Source organism: Phacochoerus africanus, chromosome 4 (assembly GCF_016906955.1).
Source record: "Phacochoerus africanus isolate WHEZ1 chromosome 4, ROS_Pafr_v1, whole genome shotgun sequence".
NCBI classification, from domain to species: Eukaryota; Metazoa; Chordata; class Mammalia; order Artiodactyla; family Suidae; genus Phacochoerus; species Phacochoerus africanus.
In genome coordinates, this window is record NC_062547.1 from 84,728,008 (window position 1) to 84,750,260 (window position 22,253).

The 22,253-nt window shown below is 43.1% G+C and overlaps 2 protein-coding genes across 15 annotated transcripts in view; one reads left to right on the top strand and one right to left on the bottom strand.

Moving 5' to 3' along the window:
* Nucleotides 1-13,525, top strand: part of ANKDD1B (ankyrin repeat and death domain containing 1B) — a 68,263-nt gene extending 54,738 nt beyond the window's left edge. For 3 of the 5 annotated variants that reach the window (XM_047778120.1, XM_047778122.1, XM_047778124.1), the window contains 3 exons: nucleotides 3,631-3,726; nucleotides 7,721-7,922; nucleotides 11,176-12,292. In XM_047778120.1, coding sequence (XP_047634076.1) covers nucleotides 3,631-3,726; nucleotides 7,721-7,922; nucleotides 11,176-11,402 — 525 coding nt within the window. In that variant the 3' untranslated portion in view covers nucleotides 11,403-12,292. The other 2 variants (XM_047778121.1, XM_047778123.1) reach the window with 2 other exon arrangements.
* Nucleotides 13,526-15,586: 2,061 nt separating this feature from the next.
* POC5 (POC5 centriolar protein) overlaps nucleotides 15,587-22,253 on the bottom strand; it is a 39,873-nt gene continuing 33,206 nt past the window's right edge. For all 10 annotated transcript variants that reach the window (XM_047778132.1, XM_047778135.1, XM_047778134.1 and 7 more), the window contains 2 exons: nucleotides 18,423-18,599; nucleotides 15,587-15,960 (listed from right to left, as the gene is read on the bottom strand). In XM_047778132.1, coding sequence (XP_047634088.1) covers nucleotides 15,817-15,960; nucleotides 18,423-18,599 — 321 coding nt within the window. In that variant the 3' untranslated portion in view covers nucleotides 15,587-15,816. The remainder of the gene's footprint in view (nucleotides 15,961-18,422; nucleotides 18,600-22,253) is intronic.

A 22,253-nucleotide genomic window follows, 5' to 3' on the forward strand; every position in this document is an offset into this window, starting at 1 on the left:
CCCTGGTGTGAGTGGACTATATAACCCAGTGAACACATCAGTTGACTCTTGACTCTATTTTCCAAACAAAAGCCACAGTTTTCTGGGCTTTTTGATTTTTCCAAATTTCCCTTCTCCCCCTCCCTCTTTCTTTGCCTCTCTGGCACATAGTTGGCACCCAGGACATAGGTTATTTTTATTCATTAATTACTTATCTATTCCCACAATTTTTTACCAAGGATAAGTGACAGTTTCTAAGGTCTGGATGGGGAAGAAGGAGCCAAGGTTTGTTCAAAGTTGGCTTTTCCTGTCCCCTCGCCTTGAGGTGTCCCCAAGCTCCCCGAGGGCCACCCACCTTCAATGGCACCCAAGGATTTAGATTTCTACACCAGCTGTACCCCCTGGGAAGATTTTTCTGTGAGCCTGAAACCTCTGGCTCTCAGAATGCTGCCTTCCCAAAATAGGCTAATTATGGTGATTCAACTGGCTTTTCAAGCCAGAATTTAGATAGCATACAATTAGAGCTTGCTAAATGCCTGCAAAATGCAGTTCCTCCTAATTTCATTACTGTCTCTTTTGATTAGAAGCTGATTACTTTCAGCTCTAATTTTCAGGATCACCTGGGTCTTAGTGCCTGGACTAACAAAAAAACCCACTTAAGGTGGTGGGCCTTGAACTTCTTACTCTGTCATTTGAGAGAAGTATCAGGATACATCGCTGGATCCCTAAGCATAGAAACAAGGGTTCCTGAGGTTGGAGCTTCTTCTAGGGTTATGTATGACCATTTGTTTAAATTTTCTTCAGGATCCCTGATGAGCAGATTCTTCATAGATCATTTGCCTAACAAATGAGAACTACTGTCTTTGACTTGAGGGGAAAAAAAAAGTTTAGATGTCCAGCTTATGCGCTGTGTAAAATCTAGAGCACGCTGCTTGCAAAGCTGTGTGGTGTCGCTTGGAGCTATATCCATCTTGACAAACACATGCCTTTTTTCATTTGTATAAGGTACCACAAGGGCTCCAGGTATTTCACATCTCAGATTGTCTCCAGAATAGCCTTCTTGCTCATTCTCTTGGGTTAAGATTCTAACCCCTCATCTCTGGTTAGAGGTGGTAGGTGGTAGGATATAATAGACAAAATTCTTTTTTTTTTTTTTGTCTTTTTAGGGCTGCACCCATGGCATATGGAGGTTCCCAAAATAGGGGTCAAATCAGAGCTGTAGCTGCTGGCCTATACCACAGCCACAGCCACTTGCAATCTGAGCCACATCTGCAACGTACACCACAGCTTACAGCAATGCTGGATCCTTAATCCACTGAGCAAGGCCAGGGATCAAACCTGCGTTCTCATGGATACTAGTAGGGTTTGTTAACCACTGAGCCACAGCAGGAACTCCTAGACAAAATTCCAGATAGGAGTCTAGTGACCTGAATTCTGTACTATGTAGTGCTACTGTTATTTATATCATTCGGAATCAGACCTATCCCTTTTCTGTTTTATTACTCTGCCCTTCTCACCTGGGGCTTTCAACTCCTGGTCTAAAGTGGCTGTTCAGGCTCCTGCCATCATGGCAGCATTCCACTCAAGGAAGAGGAGGGAAGAAGGTGCGTGACCTCCCGCCTCTCTTTAAAGATACTTCCCGGAAGTCACATGTGCTACTTCCATCTATATACCATTCGGCCAGAAGTTAGTTCACATGGCCAAGGTAAGGGAGGCCAGGAAGTGTTCAGGGCGGCCAAGTACCCAGCTAAAATTAGGAGGTCTCTTTTATTTTTTTAAGTATTATTTTTAATATTCTTTGTATGGCCGCACCTGCAACCTACAGTACAGCTTGTGACAACACCAGATCTTTAACCCACTGGGGCCAGGAATCAAACCTGCATTCTCACAGACACTATGTTGGGTTCTTAACCTGCTGAGCCACAATGAGAACTCATTTTAAAAAAATTTATTTTAGTGTCGAGTTGACTTAGAAAGTTGCGTTAGTGTCAGGTGTACAGCAAAGCAAATCAGTTATGCATATGCATATATCCATTCCTTTGCAGATTCTTTTCCCATATAGGTTATTGTACAGTATTGAGTAGATTATCTTATGCTATACAGTAGGTCTTTGTTACCTATCTAGTTACATACGGTAGTGTGTATGTCAATCCCAAACCCCTAATTTATCCCTACCTCTCTACATTTCCCCTTTGGCAATCATAAATTTGGTTTCAAAATCTTTGTGTCTATTTCTGTTTTGTAAGTTCTTTTTATCAGTTTTTCATTAGATTCCATGTATAAGTGATATCATATGGTATTTGTCCTTCTCTGTCTGACTTAACTCACTTAGAATGATGATTTCTAGGTTCATCCATGTTGCTGCAAAGGGCATTATTTTAGTCTTTCTTTTTGGGGGGAGGGTCTTTTTGTCTTTTTAGGGCTGCACTCACAACACATGGAGGTTTACAGGCTAGGGGTTGAATCAGAGCTGTAGCCACCAGCCTATGCCACAGCCACAGCAATGTGGGATCCGAGCCATGTCTACCACCTACATCACAGCCTACGGCAACACCAGATCCTTAACCCACTGAGGGATGCCAGGGATTGAGCCCAAGTCCACATGGATGCTAGTCAGTTTCGTTAACTGCTGAGCCACAGCAGGAACTCCTATTTTTTTAATGGCTGACTAATATTCCATTGTATATATGTACCACATCTTCTTTATCCATTCTTGTGTTGATAGGCATTTAGATTGCTTCCATGTCTTGGCTATTGTAAATAGTGCCTCAGTGAACATTGGGGTGTATGTCTCTTTTCAACTTATTATTTTCTCTAGATATGTGCACAGGAATGGGATTGCTGGATCATAAAATTCTATTTTTAGTTTTTTGGGGAACCTCTATACTGTTTTCCATAGTGGTTGGCACCAGCTTACATTCCCACCAACAGTGTAGGAGGGTTCCCTTTTCTCCACACCCTTTCCAGCATTTATTTTTTGATGATGGCCATTCTGACTGGTGTGAAGTGCTACCTCATTGTAGTTTTGATTTTGTGTTTCTCAAATAGTGATCTGAGTATCTTCTCATGTGTTCTTTGACCATCAAGATGTCTTATTTATTTATTTATTTATTTCAGGATGTCCTTTTTAGAAGAAAGGAAAGCAGGCAGTTTTGTGGGGGGTGGGGTCATTGGACTCTGACTTAAAGCCTTTGGCTGCAGGTGGAGCCAGCCTTTGGAGGAGAAAAGTATACGCTCATGTTATTTGCTGAGGCTGTCCCAGTGCAGTGAGCCAGGGTGACCCCGTGATGGTCTTAGAGAAATGCTTGAGTTCCCATTGACTGCGCATGTGTAAAGCGTCACTGGTGGGTCCCTAAGCCCAAATCCTTCCCCCTGCCCAATTGACCCAGCACCTGACACTATCAATATCTAGCATCGCTTAGATAATTACACCAAGCCACACACAGTCCTAAGGGCTCTATATGCATGTCAGGCTTACACCTCACCGTTACACAGAGGGGCAGTTATGGAGACCTAGAGAAGATGAGGATTTCAAGTTCACCCTGCAAAGCAGCAGTAGGGTCAGGATTTGAACCCAGGCCCCCTTGTTGCAAAGCTAGAGCTCCTACCCAGGAGGCTGCATTGCCTGATATTTTGATTTTTGACTTTTAGCAAGGGAAGACCGCCCTGGCCGTGGCCGCCAGGAGCAACCACAGCCTCATTGTGGACATGCTCATTAAAGCGGAGAGGTACTACGCCTGGAGAGAGGTAAGGACGGATGAATTCAGCTCAGCAAGGGTCCCTTCTGCCACCTCCTCATGTTATGGGCAGTGCGAGGTCCATGGACTTCTTTTTTCTGTTCTAGCAGGCAGGGCACCGGTCAATGCAGTTAAAAATGTCCATTCTGTCCTGTGCTGTCCCACTCGTGGTGTGAAGAGCACCTCTCTTCCTCCCTTTGCTGTGTCAGCACTAGTGATTGGAACTGAAATGGGCAGAGCTCAGTTGGGCCAGGCAGGCCAGTCCCCATCAGCGCTAGGGAGCCCAGCGTGCGGTCCCGGGTGCTTGACTCCTGGCTGTGTCCTCTGTCACAGAGTCTTTGGCTACAGTCCCTTCTGAAGCTCCCAGGCCCCCATTCTATTCATGGTAAGGAAACTCCTATTGAGAGTTTTGAAGTCTTCAGTGTCCTGCTGTGCCGGCCCTTGAGCGCTCAAGTATTCTGTGAGGTCATGAGAGCCGTGTTTGTCATGACAACACAGAAGCTGTCTCCAGCGCATCCCTCTGCCTTGTTGGATTAAGACTCCCTGGGATGGTCTGATCCCTGCCACTCATGCAGCTTCTCAATAGAATGCGCTTCTATCTAAGATGTGGGTCTGTGCCCTCAGGCAGGAATTGCATGACCACACATCACCCTCCATTTCCAGTAAGTGTTGCTGTTCTAGGCTAGGGTGTCCTCGACCACCCGGGTCCAGTGGCTGGAGCCAGAATTGAGGTCCTAGACCCTGGAGGAGCCTCGAGCCCATCTTGCTGTTGAATTTGCTAGTTCTGAGAAATAAATGTCCCTGAAATCCTTAAGCCAATGTGCACTGATATGCTTCCCTGCTTGCAGTGTTATTTAACAGGCTCCAGAGTCCTGGCATTTGGGGATCAGTTCAAAGGCCACATTATCCGCCACAACCTTTCCTTGTTTGCCCATAAAACCAAACCAAACAAAACAATGTTAGACAAGCAGAACTCTGTTTAATCGCTGTCCTTCCTCCTCTGATTTCTATTCCTTCTCATTTTTCCTCTTTCTCTTAGCCTCGTTCTCATTGTCTTAGGCTGTCACTGTAGTTTATTGAGAATGACTTTCCCAAGTGGCATCTTTTCTCTTGCTGCTGAAATGGTTGTTTTCACATTGCCTTTAAAAACAGGAATATTCATTGGTTCTATTTTTATTGCTTGTCAGCATTTTTAGATTCTTTTTCCTAGATGAGAATAAATGATTTTCTCCACCGGATGAATAAACCCTCTTTCCTAACAAAGCTTTAAGGTGTGAGATTTAGATGAACTTTGAAAATGATAAATAATGCATAAATATAGATGAAATATACCCCCAGAAATGCTAGGAGTTGTTAACCCTGGTGATGACTGGGAACCTGAGGTCTGGAGTGGGAGGATGATTTGTTTTTGTTTGTTTTGTTTTTTAGGGCCACACCCACGGCGTATGAAGGTTTCTAGGCTAGGGGTCAAATTGGAGCTACAGCTCCCGGCCTGCCACAGCCACAGAAATGCAGGATTGGAGCTACATCTGCAACCTACACCATAGCTCACAGCAACGCCGGATCCTTAACCCACTGAGCAAGGCCAGGGATTGATACCAGTTGGGTTCGTTAACCGCTAATCCATGAAGGGAACTCCTGGTTTTTAATATGTAGCCTTAAAATATTTTTTTAGCCAAGTGAATTGATTGTTATTTATTATTTAAAATTCTTGTTGTTACTGAGTTTTTATTGTGGACTAATATTAAAAAGATGCCTAGTGAAAAGATTAAAGATATGATTGGAATTTCCTCCCTCCATCCATTTATTTATCAACCTAAGCACCCAATCATCCATCTTTAAATTCAGTGGTTCACAAGCATGTGGGAGCTTCCTAAAATCTGGTTTATGCTATTTTAATTTCCACCAGTTCTGGCTTATGTTACTCCTGCAAAATAGTTCAGTACTTTGTGGAAAAGCTACTAATGCTTCCCTTGACTGTTCAAAAAGACCTGGGCTTTGCAGATCCCTGGCCCTTTCTTACAGAAGCCTGAAGGGCCGCCCAGCCCAATCCTGGAATGCACACAGCATGTGTGTTTCTCTAAGAAATAAAGATGCTATAATTCAAAGTTGAAAGCAGAGGCATTTTGCTTGGTGGAGTTTGGGGTTTTGATCTTGAATTTATGATTTTCAGGAGATGGAGTGAGGAGAAAAAGGAAAAAGTGCAGTGCCCACAGCTCCCGAGTATTTTGGATCCCCGCACCCCCACCCCAGCCTTACTTACATAACTCCTCGAGGGCTTCCCACTCTCCACGGTGGCAGTAGATCAAGGCTGAGGTGGACGGGACCCTGCATGGTGTGGCCCTGAAACCATTATGGGAAAGTCACCCCACCCGTCCTCTCCCAACTTGTGTTCACAAAGTCCAGATACTGAAGCAAGATCTTGCCCTTGTCCTTGGCCAATTTACCAGGAGTTTGTAGACTTTCCAGATGAGATTGCTGATGCGGTGAAGGTGCAGGCTGATCCATGATGGTTGCTGAGGCCCAGGCCCCACCATGTTTTCAGGTTCTAAAAACCAGATCTGCCTTTCGTCCACTTCTTGCCCCAGCATTGACTCCTGTATTGCTGTTCAGCATATCTTTCATTAAGATTCATTTTTATGTAAATGAAAGACAAAGATAGAAGTCACATATGTAAAACAGGGAAGGAAAATGGATGGGAGGTGCCAAACCTCTTGGTGGATGTGACTTTTGCATCCCTGATTCTTACCCTCTGGGGAAGAGATTGTCTGGAGCCCTGATGGCCTGGGCATGGTAGGTGTGGCTCTAGGAAACAATGACATCTGTTTTCACTTTGAGATTTTCTCCAGTTTTTTTGTTTTTGTTTTCATTTTTGTTTTGAAATCTTTGTAGGACCTCACCTATGGCATATGGAGGTTCCCAGGCAAGGGGTCGAATGAAAGCTGTAGCCACCGGCCTACGCCAGAGCCACAGCAACGCAGGATCCGAGCCGTGTCTGCAACCTACACCACAGCTCATGGCAACTCCGGATCCTCAACCCACTGAGCGAGGCCAGGGATCGAACCTGTGTTCTCATGGATTTCAGTCAGATTCGTTTCCACTGTGCCATGACAGGAATTCCTCTGGCCTTGAATTCTTAAAAAGGGACCAAAGGAACCTTTGACAAACCAGAAAACAAGAATAATCCAGGCACGGTGCTAGTGGACTGAGCCTGGCCGTGACACAGAATGAGACGAAGCCCTGTGCTCTCCCCTCCTTGGCCCCCAGAGTCAGGCTCCTCATTTGCTCTCCTCACATCTATGAGCACAGGCTGTTTGGGGTATAGCTATGGGGTCTCATCAAGTGTATATCCAACCTGGGCCCCACTGAAACCTTGGTATGAAAAAACCAAACACCCCAAAGGAGGAAAACGGATAGTGATTGAAAGTAAGGCCGTCGGGAGTTCCCGTCATGGCTCAGTGGTTAATGAATCCAACTAGGAACCATGAGGTTTCGGGTTCAATCCCTGGCCTTGCTCAGTGGGTTAAGGATCTGGCGTTGCCGTGAGCTGTGGTGTAGGTTGCAGACTCAGTTCGGATCCCCAGTTGCTGTGGCTTTGGTGTAGGCTGGTGACTACAGCTCTGATTCGACCCCTAACCTGGGAACCTCCATATCTCACAGGAGCAGCCAAAGAAATGGCAAAAAGACAAAAAAAAAAAAAAAAGTCTTCAAAGACACATTTGTTGTTGGGACATTGCTTTAGCTATGGCATCCCCTCTGCTTGGTTTTGAGGTGGTCAGCAGACTGGAAAAAGGCATGGGACATAGCACAGCAAAATCTCTCACGTTCCCTGGGTTAGACAGTACTCCAGCCTTTTATTTCAGACATTTATCTCCATCTCAGATGCCAGAAAAATAATACAGTTACAGGTAATATTGAAAACATAGTCTCAGCCACCACACTCTGATATAAAGCAACAGGCAGAAAATGTCTGAAATCATCTGATACATTTACCTTTGATCTAGGAGCATGGTGAGAACCTCGGGGACCAATCAACCAGCCTCATGGTGACGTTCAAGCAAGATCACAGTCAGGAGACCAGGCACATTCGCAGTGTCCTCTGGGACCTGGCTTACCGTCACTTGAAAGCCAACGAGTGGCAGAGGCTGGCCCGTTCATGGAACTTTACAGACACCCAGATCAGAGCCATTGAGGAGCAGTGGTCAGGTGAGCATGGCCCAGGCCCTGTGTGCAGGAGGCATGGGTGTTAGAAGAGCTGTCCTTCCCGGTGCCCATCTTCCAACTGGGTGTCCAGTGCTCACGAGAAGCCACAGGCTGCAGGGGCCCAGGAGCAGGGCCACTTAGCTTAGGACACAGGTGACTGGGCACCTTGCAAGCTGCCAATACTCATGGGAATCTGCAGTATGAAGTTCGCAAAGGAGGATGACTTTTCTTGAGCCATATTGAAACATTTCTTGAGCCTGGAAGAAGCTTAAGTTTGCCAACTGAACTGGGCACCGAGAAAGCAAGTTGGCTTGTCACTAGAAAGCCCCCTAATGTCTAAAGCTCCTTGAGACTGGCCTGAGGTGAACCAGTTTATGCCCTAATAAAAGGCTCACTGTTGGAATTCCCATAGTGGTGCAGGGGAAACGAATCTGACTAGGAACCATGAGGTCGAGGGTTCCATCCCTGGCCTCGCTCAGTGGGTTAAGGATCCGGCATTGCCATGAGCTATGGTGTAGGTCACAGATGCAGCTTGGATCCTATGTTGCTGTAGCCGTGCTGTAGGCTGGCAGCTCCAGCCCCAATTTGACCCCTAGCCTGGGAACTTCCATGTACCAAAAAAACAAAACAAACAAACAAAAAAACCTCACTGTTGAGAGCTTCCACTCCAGGAAGGAATCCCTTAAAGCAGGCCTGGTGAATGGGGTTCTTGTAGGTCATGGCCTTGGCGCGACCAGCTCTCCCATGAGAGACACGTGGGAGACAGACTCAGGGCTCTCATGGTTAGAGGCTTCCAAACCAGGGCATCATTTCAGCCAGACTCCAGCTGTAGGAATTAGTGAGGTCAGGTCAGCTGGAGTCCTCAGCTTTGCTCTTTAATAACTGACCCAAACCTAGGAATATAGAATGTTTGCATTACCAGTGAATTAGCTTTAAAAACAAAGAAGCAAATGCTTTTCTTGGTAAAATTTTCTATTCAGAGCACTGTCCTTACATGGTTATCATGAGATGTGAGTGAGTCCCACACTCAGGGGTGGTTCCCATTCTTGATGGCTGGGGCTTGGAGATAGCAGAGCCTCAGCCCAAGGGCGCGTGCTACTTAGACCACACAAAAGTATGTTATGGCAGGTTTTGTTGGCGAATTCCAACAAAAGGAGTACATTTTCATGTGAAGAAATGGAGATGGAGTTCCCACTGTGGCACAATGGTATTGGCAGTATCTCTGCAGCACGAGGATGCATGTTTAGTCCCTGACCCGGCACAGTGGGTTAAAGGATCTGGTGTTGCTGCAGCTATAGCATGGGTCACAGTTGTGGCTCAGATCTGATCCCTGGCCCGGGAATGCCACATGCTGTGGGGAGGCCAAAAACAAAAAAGCAGGGAAAAAAGAAGATAATGCATTGAAAATCGACTATAGTTTCTAACACAATTTCTTTTATACTGTTAGCATTTCTCCTTGTTGTTAATTAGGTCTGCGAAGTCTTTAGGAAAATGGAGTTGCCTTCTGGAAATCTCTCTTGACCTAAAAATTTAATTTGGAAATAGAGTATGTGTTCAGATTACTTGCCATCAGGATAAGGAAAGTTTTGAGGTGTTTGCTTCACATGTTGGGAGTGCCCAGAGTGTGTTTAGCTGTGCCAGGTGAGCGATACAGCAGCTCTGTAAGCCATGGTGCATGTTTGAAGGAGTTGCTACTCCAGTTGGCGTGGTAACAGTACCATTCACAGTCCAGTGCCATGGTAACCTGGGGTGATGCTACCTACCGGCGTGAAGGAGTTGGTGAGCTTCTGAGCAAAGGTGGGACATGTTGATGGTCTTTAAGAAAAACTAGTCTGGCAGAGCCCAGATTAGGGAAGGAACTGAATTCACCTAGAAGCGCATTCTTGATGGGTGCAGTTTGCTCTCCTTGAAATCCCTGCTCCTCCAGCAGTCTGTGCAGCAAACTTCCACTGCAGAGCTCAGGCCCTCTTTATCTCAGCGTCTGGGAAAGCTAGGGGCCTGGCATGGCTTTGTCACTGTGACTGCCAGCTGGGAGTGGCAATGGCTTCCTGTCCTGGTGTCCCAGCAACCCCCTCACACCTCTCGGGGGTCAGAAGAGGTTAGGCACCTAGCGAGATTTCCCCAGTGAAGGGTCTGGGTCTGGCTGGGGGACAGGTGGTTGTAGGGTGTGGTGCAGATGTTCCTCCTCCCCTCCCCGAAGATTTTCCTGAAAATGAGGGGGTGCATGCTGGCTTCTCAGTGTGTGGTTAACTGGCCATGGTAGCAGCAGGACCCAGGAGCTTAAAGACCTGCAGATCCTCACCCTAGATTCAGGCAGCCAGGATCCCCATCCAACCCACAGGTGAAACGTGCACCTTAAGTTTGAGAAATGCTGGCTGACGGCCTAGCAGTGCCCCCTGAATGATGAAGATTTCAATATCTCTACATTTATTTATTTACTTACTTATTTTTAGGGCTGCAGGTGGGGCATGTGGAAGTTCCCAGGTTAGGTGTTGAATAGGAGCTATAGCTTCCAGCCTGCACCACAGCTCATGGCAATGCTGGATCCTTAACCCACAGAGCGAGGCCAGGGATTGAACCTGCATCCTCATGGATACTAGTTGGATTTGCTTCTGCTGTGCCACAATGGGAACTCCTCAACATCTTTTTATTTTTTATTTATTTTTTGTGTGATTTTTAAAAAAATTTTTTTATTACTCAAATGAATTTATCACATCTGTAGTTGTATAATGATCATAACAATCTGATTTCACAGGATTTCCATCCCACAGCCCAGGCACATCCCCCTACCCCCCAACTGTCTCCTCCGGAGACCATAAGTTTTTCACTGTCTGTGAGTCAGCATCTGTTCTGCAAAGAAGTTCAGTCTGTCCTTTTTTCAGATTCCACATGTCAGTGAAAGCATTGGATATTGGTGTCTCATTGTACAGCTGACTTCACTTAGCATGATAGTTTCTAGGTCCATCCATGCTCAACATCTCTTTAAGATGGTCCCTCCCTGCTAGCTACGCAGCTATTAAATCTCTCATCTGCTGCTTGGGTCTGCGTCGAGCACAGCAGGTGTGTGTGCCAGTGATAGCACACGCTGGTCCCCCTGGAAATACCTGTGAGGGGACTGGGAGGGCTTTCATCCACTAGGCTTCTCATCTTACAGCTGCCAGAGGAGTGAACCTGCAACCCCAGTCTTGCGGGCATTTAGCTAGGATGAGTTCACAGCAAGGAGATGTCAGCAGCTGCCCCTTTGTGCTTGGCACAGGTGAGGAGAGCTTCCGTGAACATGGCCACAGAGCTCTGCTCATCTGGCTGCACGGGGCCCTGGTGACGCAGGCCATGCCGGCCAAGCACCTTTATGAAGAGCTTGTGCGCGCGGGCTTCCCGGAACTGGCTGGTGAGTTACAGTTTTCAATGACAGATCGGAATTCCTGCTGCCTTCAAATGGTAGCTGTCCGTCAGCAGAAGTCCTCCCCTGGACCACAGTCCTAGTGAGGTGTCAGAACACACAGCTTCTCCTTTGGTGACTTAGTCAGTACTAGTCCCATATTTAGCCTGGTGGTTCTCAGTGTCACTTCCCTGCCGGGCATTTGAAAAGTGCATGTGTTGGGGGAGGAGGCGGGGAGCAGGAGTGTCAAACCATCTACTAAGGTTTTACAACAGTGCTCTATACTAAGAATTGTCTTGCTCACAATGCCTGTTCCTCTTGGAAACTCTGCAAGTTAGTATATTTGAAAAAGTTATCTCTAGGTTGAGAGAAAAGAGCAGACAGGCAATTATTTTGCCCTCTGGGATCATTGCTAAAAATCACTCTGCCAAAGGCCACATTGTCAAAGAAGATGCTTTGAAAACATACTGATTAAATTAGGTGGTGTTAGAACTTTTATGTAGCAAACCAAAATATAGGGACACTTGCCATTATTTTCACTGATGGGGTTTTACCCGAAACTGAAACCATAAATCACATCAGCTCATGGATCCAATATTCAGTTTCAACAGTGACAGGTACGAGGTATAGTGCATGGATGATGCCTGCCTTCCGTGACATCATCCTCTCAGCACTGGGGGGTTTCCCCTCAACTTTGAACCTACTCATTTCTATGAAAGTGTCCACACGAATTCTTGGGGAAGACTAAGAGGCAGCCTACTGCAGTGGGGAAGGGCTTGTGCTTTGCCCTGAGACTGTGTGGACATATAGCTGAATTGCAACCCTAATGGGCTGTGTGATTTTGAGCAAGTTCTATAGAGAACTCACTCTGCCAGTGTCCTCAGTTATTAACTAGAAAAATGCCTGTGTCAAAGGGCTGGTGTGGGATGAATAGTGCCTGACGTGTAGCAAATGCTTAATAAATGTTAGCTCTTACTAATGTTATCTTATTTTTTTTCAGAAAAGATTCGTCAATTTAAAAGTGAAACTGACTCAAGGCACAAGAAATGTGCTGTTTCATAAATGCCTAAAGAAGTTGTATTTAAATGATTTTCCACTCCGGATTCAGTCCTTTTAAATTTCAGTTCTGTAAATGTCATGAAGTTCTTCCAGTAGGATTTATGTCCCTCGCAGCTATGAAGATGGCAGTAATAGGATTTCTCTAAGATGAAAAAAATGGAATTACACTTTCTAACCGCTGAACTGAACCTTTTTTTTGGTTTTGCTTAAGGCAAGTTGTATATGATTTTCCCATTTCTGCCATTTGATGCAATAGATGATAGCATGTCTAGTGAGAGCATAATCTAGGATTTTGTGGATCATGTTTTAAAAATACATGATGGTGGGACCATCATGGTGTATGAAAAAGCAAGGGTTTTAGCATAGGCAGACATGGTTTTGCCATTTATTAACTGTGAGCCTTAGAGCATTGCTGACATTCAAGTTCTCCTGTCTTTAGTTTCCTTCTCTATGTGGAAAGGATGAGGGAAAGGTCTGTTTGCTCCATAATGTTGAGGTGATGATGAAGAGAGAATGCCTGTCAAGTGCCTAACCCCATAGCCATAGTATTGAAATATTAACTGTTACTGATGATTTCATAAGAGAAACTTGCTTTGGAAATGTAGTCACTGTTGCCTTTAAGTAACACCTATGGGTAAGACATTAGAAGAGAGCAGAGGTGTATGCACCAGTGTTTTTTAATCTCTTGGTGATGTAAGTACAAGTGACTGTAATTTTTCTTTGTACTTTTGGTACATACTGAACACGCATCATTTTTTGTAATCTGAAAAGCTTCTGAAATATGAAATCAGATATCAATTTATATCAGTTTATGTGTAGCTGTTCGTTATGATTTAAGGCTCTCCATTTTCAAATTCTGACTCTATAGGCCAAAGTCTATAAGGCAAGAAATAAAATTGGGAGCCGTTTCAGTCCAGTTATTATATCATGGATTTATAGATAATCATGAATTTACAGATCTACATCTTCACCTCATGCTGATTGTAAATGGTATACTTCATGCTATGAATGTTTAAAATGGTACTATGTTCACAGTTCCAAAAAGGTTTTAGAAAGGTTTTTAGTGAAAAGCATTGTCCCCACCTATTCTCCAATATGGCCAGTTTCTACTGACCTTACTTTAAAATCTGGGTAACTTCTTTATGCAAAAATAAATGTGAATACATACTCTTACTGTTCAAGTGTTTTAATTGTTGAATTTGAGTTGAATTAGGCTAACACTGATTACTTGAGGCAGTGTACAATTTCTAGAGTTTAGATAAAGCTTTAAAAGATGCTTACAATATTCTTTTATTTATTTATTTTTTTGTCTTTTTTTGCTATTTCTAGGGCCGCTCCCACGGCATATGGAGGTTCCCAGGCTAGGGGTTGAATCGGAGCTGTAGCCACCGGCCTACATCACAGCCACAGCAACGCGGGATCCGAGCCACGTCTGCAACCTACACCACAGCTCACAGCAACGCCGGATCCTTAACCCACTGAGCAAGGGCAGGGACCGAACCCGCAACCTCATGGTTCTCAGTCGGATTCGTTAACCACTGCGCCACGATGGGAACTCCTTATTCTTAATGACAATATTCATAATAGCCACTTTCGTTTGTCCATGTGGTTATGGCTCTGATACTGAAAACCATTCTTAGTTGTCATGCAGGTACCTCAAAAAGCACAGCCCAAGACCAAAGCTGATGAGCAAAGGATGAAGGAATGAAGGAAAAAGGAAGTGAAAGGGGAAGGTGGGAGAGCCAAGACCAGGGTGATTGACCAAACTGGCCAACACGTGGCATCAAACGGAGTTGGTGATCTGACCTCGAGGATCAACTAGTGAGTGCATCTCAGGATAGTTCATACAGAGAAAGGAAGAGCTAATCTGTTTACGCCATGGGTGTTCATTCAGGCCTGCACAGGAGTAGGTGGCTCTGAGCAGATAGGAAAGCCGTGGGGAGGAGCCTGTCCCAGAAATGGGCAGCAGGAGAGGTGGTGTTGCTGACTTGTGTTTATTGACCCAAGAGGAGCTGTTTGCCACAGCGGTAACTGGCCGGAATCCAAAACAAGTGTTGTATGAGAAGGATCTAACACTCTGGAAAACACAGCCAGACACGTCAATAGTTCAAAAAAGCCTCGGTGTGCCCTTTAGAAAATGGGCTATTTGCATAGCTCACATTTATTCTTTCATGTCTTGTTATAACATGAGGCAATAAGAAAAACGATTTCCAAGAGTAAAGTTAGAACATAGAGCTAGCTTATGTTCAGATAGAAAGAGGCTTCAGATTATTAAGTCCATCTGCTTCTGTTAAAGATATGGAAACAAGCTCTACACAAGTTCTTCAGAATCCATTCATTTTCATGTAAGCCATTAATACTTTGGGAAGCAGGTAGGGTAGGTAGATCGCATTATTTCACAGATGAGGATCCTGACATTAATGTAAACTAAGTGTCTGGCTCAAGATAACCCAGTTAGCCAGCAATAAAACCATTAGAAGCCTGGTCTTTTTCTCCACAATCTGTTTTGCCCAGATGATTTCTTCCTGTTGACCAGCGAGTGAAGTCTCTGCCTAGGGCTGGACCACCACAGGACAAATGGATGTTCAGAGGGAAAAAGGGTTCAATGCCGTAGAGTTTCAAAAAGGTAAGAAACAGGATCATTTGAATAGGAAATTTCTTTTTGATGTTTCTGTCACTGTTTTTGTGCTAGTAAAAATTTTTTTCCCTTCAACATTAAAAATGATTCATAAGTATTGCCATTTCCCCCTATTTTTGTTATAGTCCTAGAAAAATGGTACTAATGTACTAAAGTCATGAAAAACTTTGTGATAAAACATTATTACTCTGGGCCTTACCTTTTAAACTGTCATATAAAAAATTTAGTTTGCATTAGTTGTTTTTTTTTTTTTCTTTTTGCCTTTTCTAGGGCTGCTCCCGAGGCATATGGAGGTTCCCAGGCTAGGGGTCTAATCGGAGCTGTAGCCACCGGCCTACACCACAGCCACAGCAACGCAGGATCCTTAACCCACTGAGCAAGGCCAGGGACCGAACCCGCAACCTCATGGTTCCTAGTTGGAACCACTGCACCACATGGGAACTCTCCTGCGTTAGTTTTAATAATTTTTTTTTAGTAAAGTTCTCAAAGTTAACTGATTTAGCCTTTCGGCAGTAATACTGCAAAAACAGGATTTATATACTGTGATGTAATCAGTGACAGGCTGAGCCTATTAAAAAAAAATCCAGTTTCTTTTTTAATTTAAGAAAGTTTTACTTAGTTGCTTAAATAAAAAATAAAATTAAAATAACCCTACATACAGTTACAAAGGATAGTACAGCTTGAAAAAGTCTCTTGTCATTTTGAAAAAATGAACATGACGCATCCATGGTGTTCTAAGAATATGAAATTTTAAAAACTAAAGACTTGTAATTCTTGGTTAAAACCAGAAGAATTAAAAGACCTCAGTATGAACATTCTTTTTAGTCAACCACTTTTATGGAATGAATGCTTGTGAGAGATGGCGTGTGAGTTGATCTGGTTCCTAGAGACCTGGAAACCGAGGTACTACTTTCAGGGTGGATGGTCCGGGGATATTTTGCTGCAGTAGCTTGAGGAATGGTTTGCTGAAAAGGCAAAAATATGCTTTAATAACCCCACAGAATTATACATTAAATATTTCATTATCTGTAATTTAACCCCATATTAAATATTTCATTATCTATAATTTAACCCCATAAACATGAGTACATGTAGAGTCCTATTAAGGTCTCCACTTAGAAAAGTCATCTTTAAAATACTTGAAGTAAAATTATATATATTACGTCAGAACATTTATATTTCAGAAGGCTTTCTTTCAAAAAAAAAAAAAAATGAAACCTCTTGAAACAAAGACCCTCATGTCAGATTCGCTTTAAGTGTTCCTCTTTAAAGAAATGGAAAAATGTCCTTTCTTGAAAGTACTATGTAATTGTTTCTTTGTACATAAATAACTGGATAACCATTACAAGTGGGAGAAATTCTTGCAACTGGTATGAAATTTTAGTTGATAGCCACCCATTCTGACCCTGTCAAGAGAGCTGTTTGTCCCTAGGGATGGTGGGCAAGAGAACTGCAGAAGCAGATGCATGGTTCCAGGGGCAGCGTGAGCTACAAAATACAGCACAGGATAAGTAGCTCTAGGAGCGGGCAATTAGCCAGCAGATGGAGCTCAAGGGTCAGAAATCTGATTACTGGTTGGCTAGTGACAGGGTTTCTGATCATTAGGTTAGATCATAGGTTGCTGGGAAAAAAATGAAATAGTACAGGGGACTGCCATTGTGTCTGTTACACAATCCAAAGGAAATAATAATGGAAGCCATTTTTGGCTGTTTACTTTGTGGCCAATTACTGGAGAGTCACTGGACATGCTAAATAAGCAAAGGGCAGTTTGGGAGGTAAGACTCGTAACCCACATTTCTGATACTTTAGTTCAGAAATTTTTCTTCTGGAAAAAATTATTCCTTTTTGCTTTTTTTTTTTGTCTTTTTGCCTTTTCTGGGGCCGCTCCTGTGGCATGTGGAGATTCCCAGGCTAGGGGTCGAATTGGAGCTGTAGCCGCCGGCCTACGCCAGAGCCACAGCAACGAGGGATCTGAGCTGCGTCTGCGACCTACACCACAGGTCACGGCAACGCCGGATCCTTAACCCACTGAGTGAGGCCAGGGATCAAACCCGCCACCTCATGGTTCCTAACCACTGAGCCACGACGGAAACTCCGTGGAAAAAAGTATTCCTGTCAGTACAAAACAACAGGTTGTCTGAATTAAACACATTTCTCTTTATATATTCTTGATCTTGCTGAAGGACAGTCTTTCTCCCCCCATGCCCCATTTCTTCACGAACATCGTATGTGCTGATAAAAATAGATTTTTTGATAACGAATCTCACATTTTTCAGAAAGATGTGGCGAAGTCATCTAAGGACTTTCAGAGTCAGTCCAACCTATGAAGGCAAAGATAATCCTCCACCCTCCCTGTCTTCAGTGTGGTACTCCTCCAGCGCAGCCTGCCACTGCCCTGTACTCACCCTGGACCTAAATTGAAACAATCAATCCAGCCTCTTGGGACTTAATTATCTAGCAGCAATGTAGTATTGAGAAAAGGGTTTAAAATCATTCCTTTTATCTTTTTGACATATTAAGTAGACAGGAATATTAATTTAACTTGAGAATTTATACAGAGGCCATTCTCTTTTAAAGTCAATCCTTGTTTCTCTGGAGGAATGTGTTCTTGTAACTTTTAGGAATTAAACTTTTGGAGATAATTGCTGATTCACATTCAGTTTTAAGAAATAGATATATCCCATGTACCCTTCTCTTGTAATTTTTGTTAAATTTGCTTATAGCTTTACAGTTTACAAAATGTCTTTAACATCCCATTTAATTTTCACGTTCTCTCATTTAATCCTGAATCCTGGCAAAAACTCCAGGAGTTAAGTCCTCTTATGGCTCCCATTTTACACAAGAAAAAAATAAAGGCTCATTTTACTTTATACGATCTCAAAGGCAGTAAGAAACAAAATTGACGCACTAACTCAATGTCTGAGTTCATTTTTGTTTCAATTCCATGTACTTTCCTTTACGGTACATGAATTTATTACAACCTGAATTTTTTTTTGCAAAATTCAAAATATGCTGACAATTGTATTGAAAAGGCAGGAAGAAGATATCAAAAAAAATCAAAAATTAAAACCTATAAAAGCATTTCTTAAATTTGTTACATGAAGAGCAGTTGAGGTGTAAATAATGTGTCTCTTTTTTAAATTAATGAGAAATCATTTATTTTACCCTTTTGGACATGAACACACTGAATTACTTTTTTTGATAATTTTTATACTGTTGAGACAAAACAATGTTTCTGAAATTAATTTCCTAAAAGAGGAAAAGGTAGATTTTGAGCAGGTGTGACAATTATAAGTATATAAAGGCAGCAAAAATACCAGATATCATGGGTTTTGATTTTCTCCCCAGCATTTCATTAAGCGATAATTTGTCCATCAACTCTCAGGAAAAAGATGCTTTGACAAAAGGTCATCCAATGCAGACTCACCACTGTGACCGGATGATGTTTTTCCACAACAACGGAGCTCATGGGAGGAGAAACGCCCATTATAGCTAAACTGCTACTGATTCTGTTTTTTGAAGCAAAATCACATCTCCCTGTGATCCGGGCTGTGATTGTTCTCCCAGCTTTCTGTTGTGCAGACGTCACAACCCTGGGCACAAACTAAAAAAACAGAGAGATCCAGTTGGTAGAAAAATCCACGGCAAAATTTTTGGTATTGTTGGTGCTAGAACTCAAAATATTCGGCACTTAAAATAATTGTACATCTTATGGAAGTTCCTGGGCTAAGGGGTGACTTGGAGCTGCAGCTGCCACCCTACGCCACAGCCATGGCAATGCTGAATCCAAGCTGCATCCAGGACCTATACTGCAGCCTGCGGCAAGGCTGGATCCTTAGCCCACTGAGCAAGGCCAGGGATTGAACTTGCATCCTCAAGGAGACTATGTCGAGTTCTTATTAACCTGCTCAGTCAGAACTCCAATAACTTTAACAAAGAAAAATTTCATAAGACTAAAATCAAGCATCTTCAAACACCCCTTTAACCTTGGTGTACCAAACTATTTTATAGAACTTTAAGAACTTGGGAAAAACTTTTTACTCTGAAATAATTTAGGTTCATAGAGGATTGCGAAGACAGCATAGAGAGGTCCTGGGTATTCTTCCCCTGGTTTCCTGCAATGATTATGTCTGACATAATTACAGTATCGAAACCAGGAAGCGAACAATGGAATGATGCCTGGGTATAGATCTGTCACTTTATCATGTGCTTTGATTCCTGTAGCTGTTAGGACAGTCCAGATGCAGAACTAGTCCGTCACTACAAAGACTGGCCTTGTGCCATCCTTTAGAGGCTTACCGTCTTCCCTCCCCAGCATCCCTAATTCTTAGCAACAATTAATCTGTTTTATGAACTCTTTGGACCCTTATGCATAAATCATCATTAGGCATATGCTTTTTGTGTCCTTTTTTTCTTAGGACATTAATATACGTTTTTTCATAGAGACCAGTTATAATTCTTAAGGAGAGGTTTTTATACCAACAAACTGCAGTTTAACTGTACCAGTTATTTTCATATTAAATATAGTAAATTTTTGGAAAACAGGATTTCCCTTTTCTTCTTAAAAATTTTATGGCTGCACTTGAAGGAAATGGAAGTTCCTGGGCCAGGGACTGAAGCTGAGCTGTAGCTGCAGCAATGCCAGATCCTTTAACCCACTGCACTGAGCCAGGGATCAAACCTGCACCTCTGCAGTGACCTGAGCTCCTGCAGTTGGATTCTTAACCCACTGTGCCACAGCAAGAACCCCTCCCCTTTTGAGAGTTATTTGAAGAAGATATTGCAAGACACAGATGACCATCTCCAGAGGTAATGCTGGGTTTTACAGCTTTTGTTGCCTACTACTGGATAATACTCCAGAAAGGTTACACTACATAAACAGTAACACACACATGTAACTCATCCCCCCCACCCCGCCACTATCAACTAATTACAGTAGCTGGGCAAAGATGAAAAGGAGTCAGAAAAAAATGGGAAATGACATAAACCTCCCAATATTTATATCAATATTTCACAGAGAAACAACACACATCATTGGTTGAGAGTACAGGGCTCTGAACTGTCCAAGTCTGAATTCCAGCTGTGTTAGCAGTTCTGTTCCCTGACTAGTTACTGTCTCTAAGCCTCAGTTTTCTCATTTCTAGAACAGGGAGAGGGGCACCAACTGACTAATGGTAAACTTTCCCTTTGCACTCAGATAAAGAGGAAAGTTAGAAACTACTAAACAGCTTAAAATCCAATTCAAGTCCCTCAGTTGTTTCAGCTGGAGTTAGAAACAGGCAAGTGTCATCTGTTGTTGAACACTGTGAACTTCAACAGTGCATTTGTTTACATGACCGCCTAATATATTTTTGAAGAGTGTTTTCCACCATGGAATTCTGCTCTTTAACATGCTGAGGAGGTCTGCCTGCAGAAAGGAAGGAATTTTACAGATGAAGACATTTTCTGATCTACCAACAGGAGGTAATGGTCCCTTCTCTAGTTATTTGTGCTGCTCTGCAGTTTGCTTTCTACACACATCTCCTTGTAGTTACTAGAAATACCGAGGAAGACAGGAAAGTTTTGACTGTTCACAGGCAGCCTCTGTGATTCAAATGATGAGAAAGATAGCCAGGCCTGGGTCAAATCTCTCTTCCTTCCTGTTCCCAGCAGTGACGGTTTCACATAAGGTAAGTTATCCAACTAATCTACTTGTTCCTGCTTTTGTCATTATAGATCTTTTTAAAAACAGGAGGACATATGTGAGGTGAATAATCTGAGTAGTTTCTTTAAATAAGGAAGGAAGAAAACTAGCAAAACACTTAGAGGTGACTGACTTATGATTCTCCTTCCTTCTTAATCCTGAAACCTGTACTACGTGAATGCAACTGAGTAATGCGTCTGTTGCTGAAGCAGCAGGATGTAGTTGGAGGGGCTGGGGAGGAAGAAGGGCCATCTACACAATATTGGGCTTTTTCCGGTTTCAAAGACTTCAGAATTATCTCAGGTGACCAAATTGTTTCAAAAAATAGCAAAAAGGGTGGTGAGCACCCTCATTCATTTGGTCCTCCCTGTGCATGTTCAGATTCATTTCTCCACACCCATGTACAAATAGTATAGTCATACTTCAAGAAGGAAATTTTGAAAAATCTAGCTCTGCATGTTATCTGGATATGCAAGATGAATGGCAAACCAGAAATTTAAATAACACGCAGTGTTTATTTAAATGAGATCATCAGTATAGAATCACACTTCAAAATGTGTAATCATGAAAAATAAAACACAGCTGAACATATGTCAGGGTTGAATTTCCGTGTCTTATTTCTAAATCAAAACTCCTCCACATAATCTAAATTTCTCTTAAGTCCTGGTTTTTTTTTACCTCTTTGAATTAAGAACAAAAATACGTTGAGATCTGCAAAAATAGCAGAACTCAACATATTTCCCCCCAAAGTTAGTAGTTTCCAAAAGGCAGAAATTCAAGTCAGCCTGAACACTACAGATGACTAATTGTCTGACTGACTCAACGCCTCCCTCAGCTACAGAGAGCTACCTGGCGCTATGGCACCCTCTAATGGCCTGCCAGGTAACTCTAAGACCTAACATCTGCTCTGCCATCTTCTTTCCTCTCCTGTGAGTGGTTAGGGCTGGGGAGAAGAGGGAGACGAACAAATGAGAGTCACCCTAGCATCTTTATGATACATGCTTCTGTGCCAGAGTATAGCTAGAGTAGGGAAAAGAATGGAGCTGAAAAGAAGAGCCCTGCAGAGGTGAGCTGGCTCAGCTGGGCTTGGATCCCTATGGCCTTCAGTTGAGAGACACTGAAGAATACAGGGTTAACAACAGGAGCCCAGAAGTCAGAAGCAGGTATGCTTTGTCCATAACTCTCTGCATATGAATAGCTTGATGAGTTCCATTTCAGGTAAATCCTCCCTCAAATACTCCACCCTCATTCAGTACTGTCCTCCTCTATGTACTCCTCTAAAAGCAGCTAGTGAGTCTAGGAAAAACAGTTCTGATTATGAAAATTTAAAACCTAAAAAATCAAGATGGAGTCACTGCAGAGTAGCAATGATGCTACATCTGCATCCAAGAAAAGGGAAGCTGTAGCCATTATACAAAAGGGCTATTAATCTGCTAGGCCTTTGACTAGAACCCAATAATTACCTTTAAAAATACAAAACAAACTCTAAATCTATTTTCCTGACTAGTTTCTGAGAAATGTAAAATGAGAAAGGTCTTTATTTTTGTTTAATTATCACTACTGTAATAGAACTTT